The sequence below is a fragment of the Drosophila subobscura genome, chromosome O (assembly GCF_008121235.1).
Source record: "Drosophila subobscura isolate 14011-0131.10 chromosome O, UCBerk_Dsub_1.0, whole genome shotgun sequence".
NCBI classification, from domain to species: Eukaryota; Metazoa; Arthropoda; class Insecta; order Diptera; family Drosophilidae; genus Drosophila; species Drosophila subobscura.
In genome coordinates this window covers 15,809,313-15,822,867 of record NC_048533.1, presented here as the reverse complement: position 1 = coordinate 15,822,867, position 13,555 = coordinate 15,809,313, and the positions used below count along the sequence as shown (strand labels likewise).

At 45.3% G+C, this 13,555-nt stretch overlaps 1 protein-coding gene across 3 annotated transcripts in view; it reads right to left on the bottom strand.

Annotated features, from left to right (window-relative positions):
• Positions 1-1,863: 1,863 nt before the first annotated feature.
• Positions 1,864-13,555, bottom strand: part of LOC117898322 — a 24,904-nt gene continuing 13,212 nt past the window's right edge. Inside the window, exons 2-4 of one of the 3 annotated variants that reach the window (XM_034807641.1) lie at positions 12,719-13,175; positions 3,134-4,969; positions 1,864-3,067 (exon numbers count right to left, since the gene is read on the bottom strand). In XM_034807641.1, coding sequence (XP_034663532.1) covers positions 2,750-3,067; positions 3,134-4,969; positions 12,719-12,778 — 2,214 coding nt within the window. In that variant the 5' untranslated portion in view covers positions 12,779-13,175 and the 3' untranslated portion in view covers positions 1,864-2,749. Of the gene's footprint in view, positions 3,068-3,133; positions 4,970-12,718; positions 13,336-13,555 lie in introns of those variants that run through there. The other 2 variants (XM_034807640.1, XM_034807642.1) reach the window with 2 other exon arrangements.

The window sequence follows — 13,555 nt, the reverse complement described above, 5'->3', positions numbered from 1 at the left end:
TATGTGAAATAAAAATTGTCCTTTAAAAACGAAACGAAAGCTGTTTATTGATTGTCGAACTTGGTTCTAGTGGCTCCCGTGCCTTTCGATGGTAAAAGAACCGAAAGAAGTGTATTGGAGGATATTTAAGTCTCGATAAAATGGACACAGAACAGAAAGTGTCAAACGTTCCCAAACTAGGGCAAGCCAGTTTAGAGTTTGATTCATATTCAAAAGATTTCAGTTCAAATCTGCACAAGAATATTTTTCTCATACTGCCCTTACCATTAAATATGAGAAGTGCTTGTAGTGTTTATCTGTTATTTGTTTCTTTCTGTTACGTTTGTTATTTTTACTCAAGCCCAGAGTATCTCTCTTCTTCTGTTAATCTTTTGTATGTGTAAATCCAGCACCACAACTTAATCTAATAAGAAATGGGCTGCTGCGTGTAGCTGATCTGAAATGTTCAGGATGTCAGCCCGAAAAGGCAAAAGGCACAGGCGCCGCTGACCTGCAGATGGATAAAATAGGTATTGCGAGTGCATGGTTGGCATTACACATTTACCTTGTTGCCCCCCCACATGCCGGGCAATGTCTTCATAACTTCAGCACTCTCTTTGAGCGACTCCTTGCACACCTTACACTTCGGGTCGTCATCCTCCTCCTTCATCTTGGGGACCGGTGACGAAGCAGTAGCCTGGTTCGCGGACTTCTGCACGTCCTTCATTTCGCCGAGTTTCTTTAAGTTGTCGGACATGTCTGAAAATCTTCGAAATATTTTGTTGCTAATATTTTTCGGATATTACAACTGAACAAATTTCAGTTTGAAACGAAAATTACACTTTACACTGAAAATCATTTTAGCAACTGAAGCGGACACTTTGCCTCACAGGACAGGAGCCTCACAGATGAATTTCTTGAACGCCTACTTTGGGAACACAATCCCAAATTTTTTTTTTGGTGAATGAATGGAATCTATTAAATTCAATCTATTAAAAAACTGCAAAGCCAAAATAATAATCCATCGAATCACACATGGATGAAAGTGTTTCAAGTTTCTTTTGAATTTTATAGCAATTTTTTATTTTTTATATATTCTCCTTTTTTTTTTTTGGTTTCAATCTTTCAATATCAATTGATTTTCTAACAACTCTATACAAAAATTGTTCTCTCTTAGCTTAGGCATTTACATAGGTATTTATCTGTATCGGGTATGGGTGCGTATGGTGTATGGATATGGATATGGTAATGGGTATCGGTATAATTTGTTTAATGCTACTTAAGTGCTAGTATTACAACGAAAGAAAGTGTATGAATGTTGTGTTGATTTCGTTCGTGGAATAGTTGAATGCAAAAAGTTAAAGTTAGGAAAACAAACAAAACAAAAAATGATTTATATTCAAGTGAGCAAAACTACGCCAGTCATAAGCAACTGGCTACGTTTTATCTGCCCTGCCCTGTCCGTACACACTGGTCGGCTCTTTGTACTATTTTAAATCTGAGGCTTGATCAAAATTCGCTTCAAGTCTTATTGGTTTTGCGGATCCTGTCGTTTCATTTGGAATACGGGTTGTGGTTTGGCTTACATACAAATTTCACTTACGGGCTATAGCTATAGCTAGCATATATACTTCACATATAGTATACAAATGTTTATTCTTTAGTCTTATTCCTATTCTTAAATTGTGTGAAAACTATTTACAATCCACTACAATCTTACTATATATATATTCGGAAAAATAATTGACTGTTCTTTCCAGCAATAATTGTAGATTCTTTTCTCGTTTTATATAGGATACTATAGTACAAAATACATACAAAAGTTCTATAAAAATTCCGCATGCGAATACTGGACCGGCAAGTTGTTTATATGTGTGTGTGTTGTTTGTGGAGTTTTGTTTTTTTTATACAACATTACCTAACTTTAAGTTGGAATTCAGATTCGGAATCGGCGGCATTCAGATGCGCTGAAAAATGCTTGCAAATGCTGCAAATTGTCACATTTGGGATACAAAAGTTTAACAAAAGGTGGAAAAGTGAACATTGTGTTCCCATTTCGTTGTCCAAAAATCGTTGTTGCTTGTTGTTGTGTTGCACATTGTCAATATTCTCACTCTATATATAATAACTGCGTCAAGATGTTTCGTAAAGTTTTATCAAGGATCAAATCTCTACCCGCTAGTCTGGGTCAGGGGAGGGGGGCGGAGATCAAAATAGAAAGTACAAAACTGCAAAAACATGAACATTACAGATAGCTTAATGCATCGTCAGGACTAACTACTGGAACTTGCACATGGTTGAGAGTTTCTTTCATCTGCTCAAGCGTCATGGGGGGATTGGGTACATGGACTTAGGCCATGCATCGTCAAGTGTTGGCGTGGGGCAAAACTTTCGAGAAATCTTGTACAATTATTTGTATAGATTTATTTGAAAATCGACCAGAGATTAGGACTACAAATAGATTCAAAGTAAGCTTAAGTGGAGAGCTCTTCTCCAAAGTAATAAATTGTATAAATTCTGATTTTCAATCAGTTGAGATGGATATTTTGGGTTACAAAGGGGAATGGTACAACTGACAACAGATTACCGAAAATGTTCTTAGGGATACGTTTAAGCGTAGCATGTGGGGGGGTTCCTATACTATGTAGCGTGTACCTAGCACTAAGTGTATGCTATATAATTTGTGTTTATGTGTGTGTTCGTGTAACATCCATGCTACGATTATGGTGCATGGTATGTGGTTTGTGCAGAGCGCTTGGGCTTTGCCCCTTTATATAATGCGATTGACCAGCGGCATTTTGCGGCGACTATATGTGGGCGGCTGTGGCTGGGCCTGCATCAACTGCTGCACCTTCACCTTCTGGCCATACTGCTGCTCCAGCTCGCCGGCGGGACCGATGGCATAATTGATATCGAGACGAGCGCGCTTCGCCTGCTGCTGCTGCTGCTGGTGGTGGTAGCCATTGTGGTTGGCATTCAGATCGGCCGGATTCAGCTCGATGATGTGCGAGCCCTTGCCGCTGGCAATGACGCGGCGCACTGCCTCCTTATCGTCCTCGATGTCAATGGAATCGTAGAGTTCATCGACCTGCAAAAGGGGAAGACAAAGCGTCAGAAAAGGGAAGTTCAGAGTGGGGAAAACAAGGCTAGATACCTTCTCGTATAGCATCGACGACTTCTCAACCAGGTGCCTCTCCAAACTCACCTCAATGTCAAAGTCGCTGCTCTTCTGGGCGAGCAGAGCGTGGTCAAGGGGCAGGTGGTGGTTCGACTGGCTGGCAGAGGGGTGGCTGGCAAGTGGCTCATCCTCGGCATCGAACTCGCTCAGCATATCGTCATCCTCATCAACGACATCTTCGTCCTCCTCAACGAGCATCGCATCCACAAGGGTGTCTTCAAAGTCATGCTCCTCGAGATCAGATGATTCCTCGATCTCTGACGTCGAATCGAGCTCCACATCGGAGTCAGCCGATCCGTGCTTCATCTCACCGCGCTCCAACAACTCCAGGTGCTCCGGATAGATCATGGCCCCGCGTATGGCCAATGGGTCCTTGCGCGACCACTTCTGCACCTCCTCGTCCATCTTGGTGATGCGCTCCGGGTTCATGGCCCAGCGGCATCCCTTGCGCTGATTGCCGTTCGTGGCCGGGCGCTCGATCTTCTCGAAGCACTTGTTCAGCGACAGATTGTGCCGCACGCTGTTCTTCCAGCCACTGGGCGCATTCTCGAAGTACGGAAAGTGCTGGCACAGGAAGCTATAGATCTCCGAGACGGGCAGCGAGCCGGCCCGCGAGTTCTTCAGGGCCAGCGCAATGAGGCAGGAGTAGGAGTAGGCCGGCTTGGGGAAGGCGCTGCCCACGACCGGCAGCTTGACCTTCTGCTGCAGCGGCTTGACGAGACCAGCGCTGCCGCTGCTGTTGTTGGCGATGTTGACCAGGTTGCTGCCATTGCTGAGCGGTGATGAGGCCATCGACGAGACGGACGATGGCGATCCAAGGCTCTGCATCTGATGGTGCGGCGAATGGGCCGACGAGGCGATGCTCTTTGGTGTGGTGCTTCCCTGCTGCAGCAGACCGCGCTTTGCGGCCTCCTCTCGCTTCAGGACCATGCCGTTGCCCGTGTTCGGGGATGAACCGTTGGACGACTTGACCGACGACTGGTGCTTCAGCTTCTGGTAGGCGGCGCTGTTGGCGAAAGTCAGGCCCCCGATGCCGGGCGCCAGCTTGATCGTGTTGGTGGACACGCCTCCAGTGGTGAGCAGGGTGGAGGAGGTCTTCGACTTGTGGCCACCCTCCTCAGACGGACTGGACTGGGCCTTGCGCAGCTCCGTGCCCAGATCCTTGCGGACCGCATCGACCGCCGATGAGTTGCGGCGTTGCAGCACCGAATTTGTGGCCATGGTGCCCGGTGCTGTGCTCCCGGTTCCAGTTACCACCGAAATCTGTTTGGGTATGTGCGCCATCACCTGCTCCCGACGCAGCGATCCAGCGCTGACCTTCATCTGTGCCGGCGAGAAGGTCAGGTGTGACTTGTGCTGGTCCCGGTCCGCGCACGGCGATGCCGGCACAGCCCGCGACTGTGTGGCCGTGGCAGACTTGCCTCTGCGTGGCGACCCCAGCATGGAGGAAGCTGAGCACGAGGCAGAGTTGATGAGCGGCATCACCGAAATGGGATTGACGCAGGCCCCCAGATCAGCGTAGTAGTCGGTGTTCGACCAGAAGTTGGCCGAGGAACCCATCCACTTGGCAGTGGGCGAGGCGTGCAGCGTGCTGCTGGCCAGGAAGTTCGCGTTCGTGTTGTATGTCACTGGCAGGTTGCTGCCGCTGCTTGTGTTGTTGTTGATGGCCGAAATGGTCTCCAGTGCGTGATCCAGCGAGGTCAAGTCGCTGGAGGTGGCCAATGTGCTGGCTATTTCCGCACGAATGTCCACGTCTAGCATGTCCTGCATGGAGTCGGAAACGTAAAAGTCCAGCGAAGGGCCAGCCGCATCCTGCAAGATACAAGTGATGTACATAAGTATTTAGCGAATCATTCCGTAAAAATACAGAGCCATCAGCTTAATGTTTCGCGGTAAATTTGGCGAGGCGACTCTGCCATGGCACTTGCAACAGCTGATTGGGCAACACAAGGTATATTTAAGGGGTGGGGTAAGGCAGAGCGACTAAACTTCAAGAGTGGAACACACATGTAAACATTATATATTTACATTGTAATTATATCGCAGTGGTTCAAGAATCTACTTTTCGGTTACTTTCTGTTTGCCATCTCGTTCTCTCCGTATGCCACAACCTGCCACAACTTTTTCAAGGCTCTCTGCTCTGCTGTCTGCTGCCCGCCATTTATGTAAAAGGAATTCAAATTTTCCCGCGTTTTGGTTTCCATGCCATTGCCAGGAAAATTATAGTAACGCTTATCTCTCAAACATTCCATCACACACAGTCATACACGCTCATTAGCTAGCACACACATACATACATATTTACACATACATTATAATCATTAAATATGTAACATAAGTCGAATGAATCTGAGTCTGAATCAGAATCTCTGCCTAAATCTGATATGCCTGTGTACGTATGTATGTATGTAAATATGCATACATACATATGTATATGTATGTTTGTATGTTTGCCTCGTATAAGTTTTCATTTTCTATATGTCAGGAGCAGAGAGATGTACCCGAAAACCGGTTTTGCGCGCCAAGCAGGCAGGCAGGAAAGGCACAGCAACAACAACAAAAAAGGCAACGGAGCAAACAGGCAGGCACGGATGAACAGGAGGAGAGGGAGAGAAAAGGAGAGAAGTATAGTGAAGAAGAAAAAGAGGGGCCATATAGCACAAACAACATAAACACAAGAGATGATGAGGGATGTGTGTGCGATGGATGTGCAACAGCGACGGGGCAGGGGCAGGGATAGCAGACCACCAACAAAAATAACTCATGTTGCAACACCAGAACCAGACAAAACAACAACAACAGCAGAAACAGCGGAGGGAGTCGTTAAAATGTAAACAGTTTCAACAGGCTGCGGCGTACACGAAGGAACATTGCATAAAGTGGATCCAAAAGTACCCAAAGAGGTACTATTAATTCCATTGGAAAATAGTGGATACCGCACAAAATATGATCTACGAAAACATATGTATCTACGAACCAGCTTACACATTCTCGTCCTAGAACGTTACAAACATCTCACCATAATTAAAATGTCCTTTGAAAAATTCTTGATCCCTGTTTGATAGCACAGACAATATCAAGCGTATTCCATTGTCTCGAGTCTTCACTGTAAGGCGCACACATAAACACACATTACATGCACTACTACATAAATACATTCATATGTACACGTGCATACAAGAAGGAGGCGATCCAGAAGGCCATTCCAGTCAGCGCCAAAACCGGATATCAGACAAAATTGAAAGTTTTATGCAATGTCTGACCAGCATTATAAATTGGGGCTGAAGAAGGAGTTGGAACTGGAGGTGGAGGTGGAGGTGGCGCCCCGGAGTGACTCAGAATTAGATTTACTTTCAGAGCAGAACATGTTGCCAGCAGCATGTTGCAGCCACCAAAGAAGACTCTCTGTTCCCATGCATTTTTGTGTGTATGTATGCAACAGCAGGAAAAAAGTGTACAACAAAAATTGAAACTAAAGCCGTACAAAAACAACAAGAGTTGAAGATGAGAGAGTCGAAAAAAGGGGAAACTTCTCTGTTCTGTTCTGCCTGGCCTGCGCCGACAGCGCTGCGGCGAAACATTCAGCAGTGCGCCAGCAGCGAAGAAGAGAAGCAGACCGAAGTTGCTGAGAGAGCGAGTGAGAGAGCAGAGTTATACAGAAACATAGAACGCCGCACATAACAGAGGCGAAGTTGGGCCAGAGAGCGTGTACAGTAGGCGACAAAACATGGCCATGCGGCGAGTCTGAGAACAGAAAAATGAAAACAGAGACAGCAGGCAGCAGGCAGCAGCAACAGAAAAGGCACAGCCAGAAATCGAGTACTTTTTGCGTTTTACTTTTTCTGTTGCCGCTGCTGTTGTGTGGCTGTTGCTGTTTCGTTTCTGTGGACTTTATTCGGCGCTGTCGTTGATTTGGTGGAAAAAGCGTAGTAGGCAGCTGAAAGATTAGTAGTAGGCGCCTAACAGCCAGCAGCAAACTTTTAACAGTTACCGGCTTTCAGGCAGGCTGTTAAAAAAGGCGCGCGCGCTCCTTCTGGGGGATGAGGAGGCGGCAGTGTGTTCCAATGTCAAGGTGTCCTTGAGCAGCAGAACTGACCTGACCCCTGAACCATTTCACCACCATCACCCACAGGGGGGGAGAAACTCCTTAATGTTTATTATGCGGCGACTCTGAAAAATCGATAGAGAAGAGCATACACAGCACACAGCATATTTTGGCTGAGACACATCTCTGTCTTCATCTCTCTCTCTCTCTCTCTGTGGAGAGGGACTCTCTGGAGAGCCCCGCCATGAGACGAGAGTGATAACTTGCATAATTCAACAGGATATCATAAATTTGTGGAGGTGAAGCATTTTGGCAGCCTTTATCATTGCGAGTGGGAGAGTGGGATATTTGCACCGAATAAAGAGGGGACGTGCGCACCTTTATCCACCTACTCCGTTGCACCCCCTCAACACCCACTGTCTGGCCACACCCCTTACGCCCTGCTGATGGCAGTTGCCTGTCTGATGGCTTTTTTAAATACAGAAGAATGGGATGGCAGTGGCAGCAAACGGGGGGAGGGGGCATGGAAATTTAAGTGCCATTCAAGTGCAGCCTTTTCCATATTTGTATTTATTTTCCATTTATTTTCATTCATTTGACGCAATTGAAAATGACGCACTACCTCCAAGCAGATGACGCATCCTACTGGAAGCAGGTGCTGCCTGCCTCCTGATAAGCGGCAGGACCAGGCATCAGCGACCCAAGGCTTTTGTGTAATTGTTGCTTTACGAATGCAGCAGGGAAACCAGGCAACCCGCAAAAAGACTCAACCAGAGACCCCGGGAGAGAGAGAGAAGACAGCTGCTAATCTTCCAGAGGCAGGCGAACAGAAGTGAATTGCAGCAGAGGCAGCAACCAGCTGCCACATCTCTCTGTTTGTGCCACTCTTCCATTCAACAATTGATTATAGACTCTCTCGGCCAAGTCAATAGGAGAAGACAATAGTTTTCGATTTGGTTTAATTGATTTTTTTGGGCATGTGCACAACTAAAAAGGAAGGAAAATAAAGGGAGATTGATTTATGAATGTTAACGGAATACCTATAATCTTTCCACTAAAATTAGTGCACATTTTGGCAGGATATCGTAGCCATACTCTTGCCAGAGAGATTTGTAAAATTAGATTGAACTTTGTTCAATTTTTGTTAAATTTAAATGAAAATATGCCTGAATTATATTTTCTTGTTAAACTATTCCCTAAAGAATAACCGGAAATGATGTATTCAATGTATACAATATTCTTTAACCCCTTGCAATATCTTTGTCTAGTTTCTAATTACATAGTTAAGAATATTCCCTGAAACCTTCCCCATTACAAATTACAATCACTTTTAGTGTATTTTTTATTTGCATAATAATCTTTGCCACAGTTTATAAAACATACCCCGAAATTCTTGTTTGAGCAATTTCCCCCCTACATCATGAATCGAATCGAATTCGCATTTCATGGTTAAATCCGCCAATATTGATATCTATTTGGCAATAGCTCTGTGTACCCCTTTGCCCTTCACAGCCCCCTTCCACACTTAATTGAGCATTACACCCAACAGATAGGACGATGGATGATCATCCTAAAAGAATTCGGTTGTAGGTCTGGGCCAGGACCCCAATGATGAAATGATTAAGGGTTTCGATTAAGGCAAAGGCCCTCCTCTCACTCAGTTTCAGTCAGTTTTCCCCTTGTACTGCTATGCTCTCTGCTCCTCTCCCCTTCCCGCTTTCCTACCCTTCCGCTGAGTTTATTTCTTGTGTGTGTGTGAGTGTGTGTGCGCTGCCTGTATCTGTGTGTGATAACCTTTTGGTGTGCCCTCTGCTGTGTGTTCGAGTGGCAGTGGCAGTGGCAGGCAGCTGCAACAACTCAGCTCTGAGCACAGGGGTTGCTCTCTGTGTTGCTCTTACAATTTTTGCTCTCCTTTCCCCTTCTCCCTTCCCTAACCCATGATGTTTTCTGTTGCAAGTTGCGAGTACTGCTGCACGTTGCCAAAACGGAAAACAAACACTTCCTGGCTCTCTAATTAGCTTACTGTTCTTCCTCCGCTGCTGCTTCCACTTTTCACACCGCCCCCACACATACACAGAGAGAGAGAAAGAGAGAGATAGAGAGGGAAGCAATGTTTCACAATTTTTTAATAGCTTCAGAGTCCAATAAATCACCAGTCAACAGATGAGGCGCTCAGCAGTGGCAGACTATACCCACATATCAAAAACCAATAACGAAAGGAACGTACTGCTCCTCTTCCACCTCCTCTTCATCCTCCTCTTAGGCTCCTTTTTTTTTGTTTTTTCTTTTTTGAAAAAAGTTGAAAAAATATTCCGAAATAAAAATGCATCGAACAGGCGAGCAAAAGTACACAGAAAGGATAAGGAAAACCGATACGGGACACACAAAACATGGGGTATGGACATGCCCCATCGTAAAGCCATCTCCTTGGAGCAAAGAGACGGCCTGTTGATTGGCCTACTCCTACCCCTACCCTTACCCCTACCCCTACTGACTACTGCTCCTTTCTGGGCCTCCTGCTGCAGTTATTGCCTCTTTTTTGTTGTTGGAAGCAGCTGCCCGCCCATTGACCTTTTTATGCTGTGCAACGAAGCAAGGCAGCAGCAGCGGCAAGGAGCGGCAGCAAGAGGCAATTTCGGACATGTCTGAACATGTCGACATTTTCCCCTTGTGCAATTTGTATACGAAATATTTTCCAATATTTTCCTTTACTTTCATACTGCTGCTGCTCGTCGCAGTTCCATCTGCCGTCATCCTTTATTGTTGCTCCGTTTGGCATTTCTTTCCCCGCTTTCACCTTAAAATCTCTTGTAATGACGGGAATGACACACAAAGGAGGAAAATAAGAAGGAATCCAAAAAAGAAAAAAAGGCCGACTCAGGTAGGCAGACATCTTCCTTGGGCTCATGAGCGCCCGTTTGTAAATTACTTTATGGTGCAATAAAAATCGCTCTCCTCAATCCCAGGGCCTGCCTGCCTGCAGTCCCCTGTAGCCTGTAAGAATCCCAAGCCGAATATATCCTTAGGCCAACATCACATGTCGCACAAATCGTCTTTAAATCTGTCCTTTAGTGCGAAATTTTGCTGCTTCCTTGGGTTATTTTCATTTATTAAGTCAATCGGGAGAAATCTTTGATGCCTCATCTGGTCCAGGCAATTAATATTCCCCGAAAATGTTTTCATTTAATTTTGGAAAGTTTTAAATACCGATACATATGCGTACACACATACATATGTATGTATGTATGCATGTACATATGTGCATACATATGTAAATATGTACAAATTATGCAAATCGGCTTGTTTTTGGTTAGTTTATGGTTTTTGAAGATTTGCGCTTTTGTGCAGATTGAATTCTCGGTAAAGATTCTATTCCATCTTTTATATTTTCAAAGTCAATCTTCTTCTTTGCACTTTTTGCTTGATAGTTTTTATTTTGCTCTCAACTTCGAAGTTTAGGAATCGTTTTTGCTGGCAAGCCCCTTTATAACTGTTATAGTTTTCGTCTGAAATTGTTTTTTCTATTCATTCTTAAAGCAATTTGCAACAAAAAAGACTTCCCATCTGTATCTATGCATGTGTGTGCCTGTTTCTGTGTGTGTGTGGGGGCCGTGAGAAAATCTATGCGGCATACAGCTGGGAGCTCATATTCGGCAGCACAACGACAGGCCTGCCTGCATATAGGCGCTGATATGCTCTGCATTTTGGGGGTAGGTGTTTGGGGGCGTGTCGTTGCCACCACCCCCACCCCCACTGTCTGGGTGAAGTCGGCGCACATGAAAGCACGTTGAACTTTGAAGTTTGTCAGCGCTTTGATGTTGTCTTTCTTTGCGCCGTGTTGCGGCAACAAAGGTTGCGGAAACATGCTAATTCTCTGGAAGCCACAGAGAGAGAGAAAGAGAGAGGGAGCTTTTGATTTGCGAATGTTGACTGTTGCTTTTTTTCCCAGTCTTGCTCCCACAACCACACACACACTCACACCATCGAACATCAGATAAAAACGTTCGTTGGGTTTCATTTCGTTTGCTTTTCTTTGTTCCCCTACGTAGACAAAGACGGAGATATTCGCACACACTTGTGGCTTGTGGCTGTGTCGCCCCCCCCGAGTGTTTGTGTGTGTTGTGTATCCCTTTGCATGTGTGGAGTTTTGCATGCTGCATTGAACAGGCGCCCATGCTGTGGAAACCAGGCGCCGCTCCTGCACTTTCAACAGTTCCCAACTTTGCAGGAGGTCAGGGCAGGGCTGGACAGGGCAGACCAGTCCGAATCCCCATCCGAGGCTCCATCTCTGTCTCTTATTACCGGACTCGCGGTCGCTTGGCTAAAACAAAACTCGGTTCGAGGTTGAACGCTTGGCCTTCAAAAGTTGAAAACACAAAAGCAGAAGAGACCCCAAAAGACAGAAAAACAGAAGAAACCCAACGAACCAGCAGCTCAACAAATACATAAGTACACTCTTATGAACACATGTCTGCATGTTCGTGTTCACGTGTGTGTGTGTGTGGCAATAAATAAATAAACTTAAATAATTGCGCATGACTTATGTATAACAAATGGAAGTCTTGGGCTGCTGCTGCTGCTGGGATCCGCAGAAGACAGCGGAATTAGGCTGGGAATACTGGGCAAACCCCTCCATTCGATTCCCACTTTTGTTGTGCGATGTCGTTTTATTTTAGTACAAACAACAGAAACAGCAGCAACAGAGGGGCTAGCAGCGGCCAAGATAACAGTGGCTCCCACTGTTAAAAAGAGTCTCCACCTAGCCAAGTCCCTCACCAACACCCAGCTGTAAAAATTATAAGAGCAAACACAGAACAGTTTATAACCGCATGAAATGAAACCTCACCACTCCCCAGACGCAATTAAGAATAGGAAGTAGAAGTAGAATTCCCTCATTTTGCTTTGCTGTTCCGGTGTTGGCCCCCCGCACACCATCCCTCCCCCCGATCATTAATCATCAGTTCAATGAGCGCCTCAGCAGCAATTTGAAAGCTTAACGATCAAAAGTCAACACACACACAGGCACCACGCACTCATACTTAGCAACTACGGCAAGCGAATTCAAATTCAAAATTATACGTTAAATCCGGCGAAGGCGAATGTAAAATCAACAACAAAGCTTTGGAGTGAGTGAGCAGGCAGATGAGAGCGCGGCGAATAAGCCACACAAGAGAGTGAGAGTGAGTGAGATGTGTGGAACGCGAAAACTGTTCTTGGGGCGATATAAAAAAGAGAGAAAGAGCGAGTGGTGGGTATGCAGGAGGGGGAGTGCCAAGTGCGGAAATACTAGGAAAAAAAAACTGCACAGAACTCGCACCGAGAGCTGCTTTGTCGACGAAACGAACGTTAAATTTGAAAATAAGCGATAAAGGCCCGAGTCGGTGTGAGCCCCCCCTGCGAATGTGTGAGCGCTCGTGCGATTGTGTTGGTGTGTTTGCTGTGCGGTGTGAGCAACCGGCCGGCAAAATGTGCAAAAACGTTATTAAGCTGTTGCCGCCACCCCCCTCGACACTTACCGCATATTTGTTGAAGAAACCCTCGTGTATGCCGCTCGAATAGTCCTCTAGCTCGAACATTTTGCGTTTTGCGGGTTTTTCGCGATTGGTGTAGTTGTGGGAGATTCTGCCAATTGCCGAATTTACTGCCGCATACGCTTTGTTTTGATCAATTCCTCCTCTTCACGTTCCCCGTTGTTTCTCGCTTCTTTCGTTGTGCGATTAACCGTTGCACGGATCAAAATTCAAAGGGGAAGTATTAACCGTTGCTTCTTATCCCGCCTCTCTCTCTCTCTCTTCACAAAATCTCAATGATGGCCTAGCCAAATGCAATTCCTCTAAGATTCTGTTTGACTTTTATTTATTATCATCTTGACTCATTTATCAATCGCGCACAGTTTCAATAAAAAAACACCTTCAAAACCGAACACGGAAAACAAGCGAAAAGCAACCAACCGACGAACCGCGCAAAATGTGGCTGTTTGTCGAAAATATCAATATGGATATTATTTATGTTGGCAATATCAACGGAAACTTCTGAGACGAATCTTCGACTGCGACGGTGGCGTTGTTGTTTCAATTTCAATGGATTTTTGTGGCAGCGAAGCGCGCGGATGACGGTGGAAAGCAGACAGCGGACAGTGTGACCGCGGAACTATCGATCAAACATACCGTCGTACCCTCAAAAGTAAACCAAAATATACCTTCTCATTTTAAAAATATACCGCTAATATACCGTAGTCTTAAATCATATTCCTCGATCTTGATGTTCTATTTAATATTGCTAGTTATTTAGGAGTCTCCTCGCTAAAACTATAATTGTATCCGTTTTATCAATCAATTCTAAACAAGATTGGT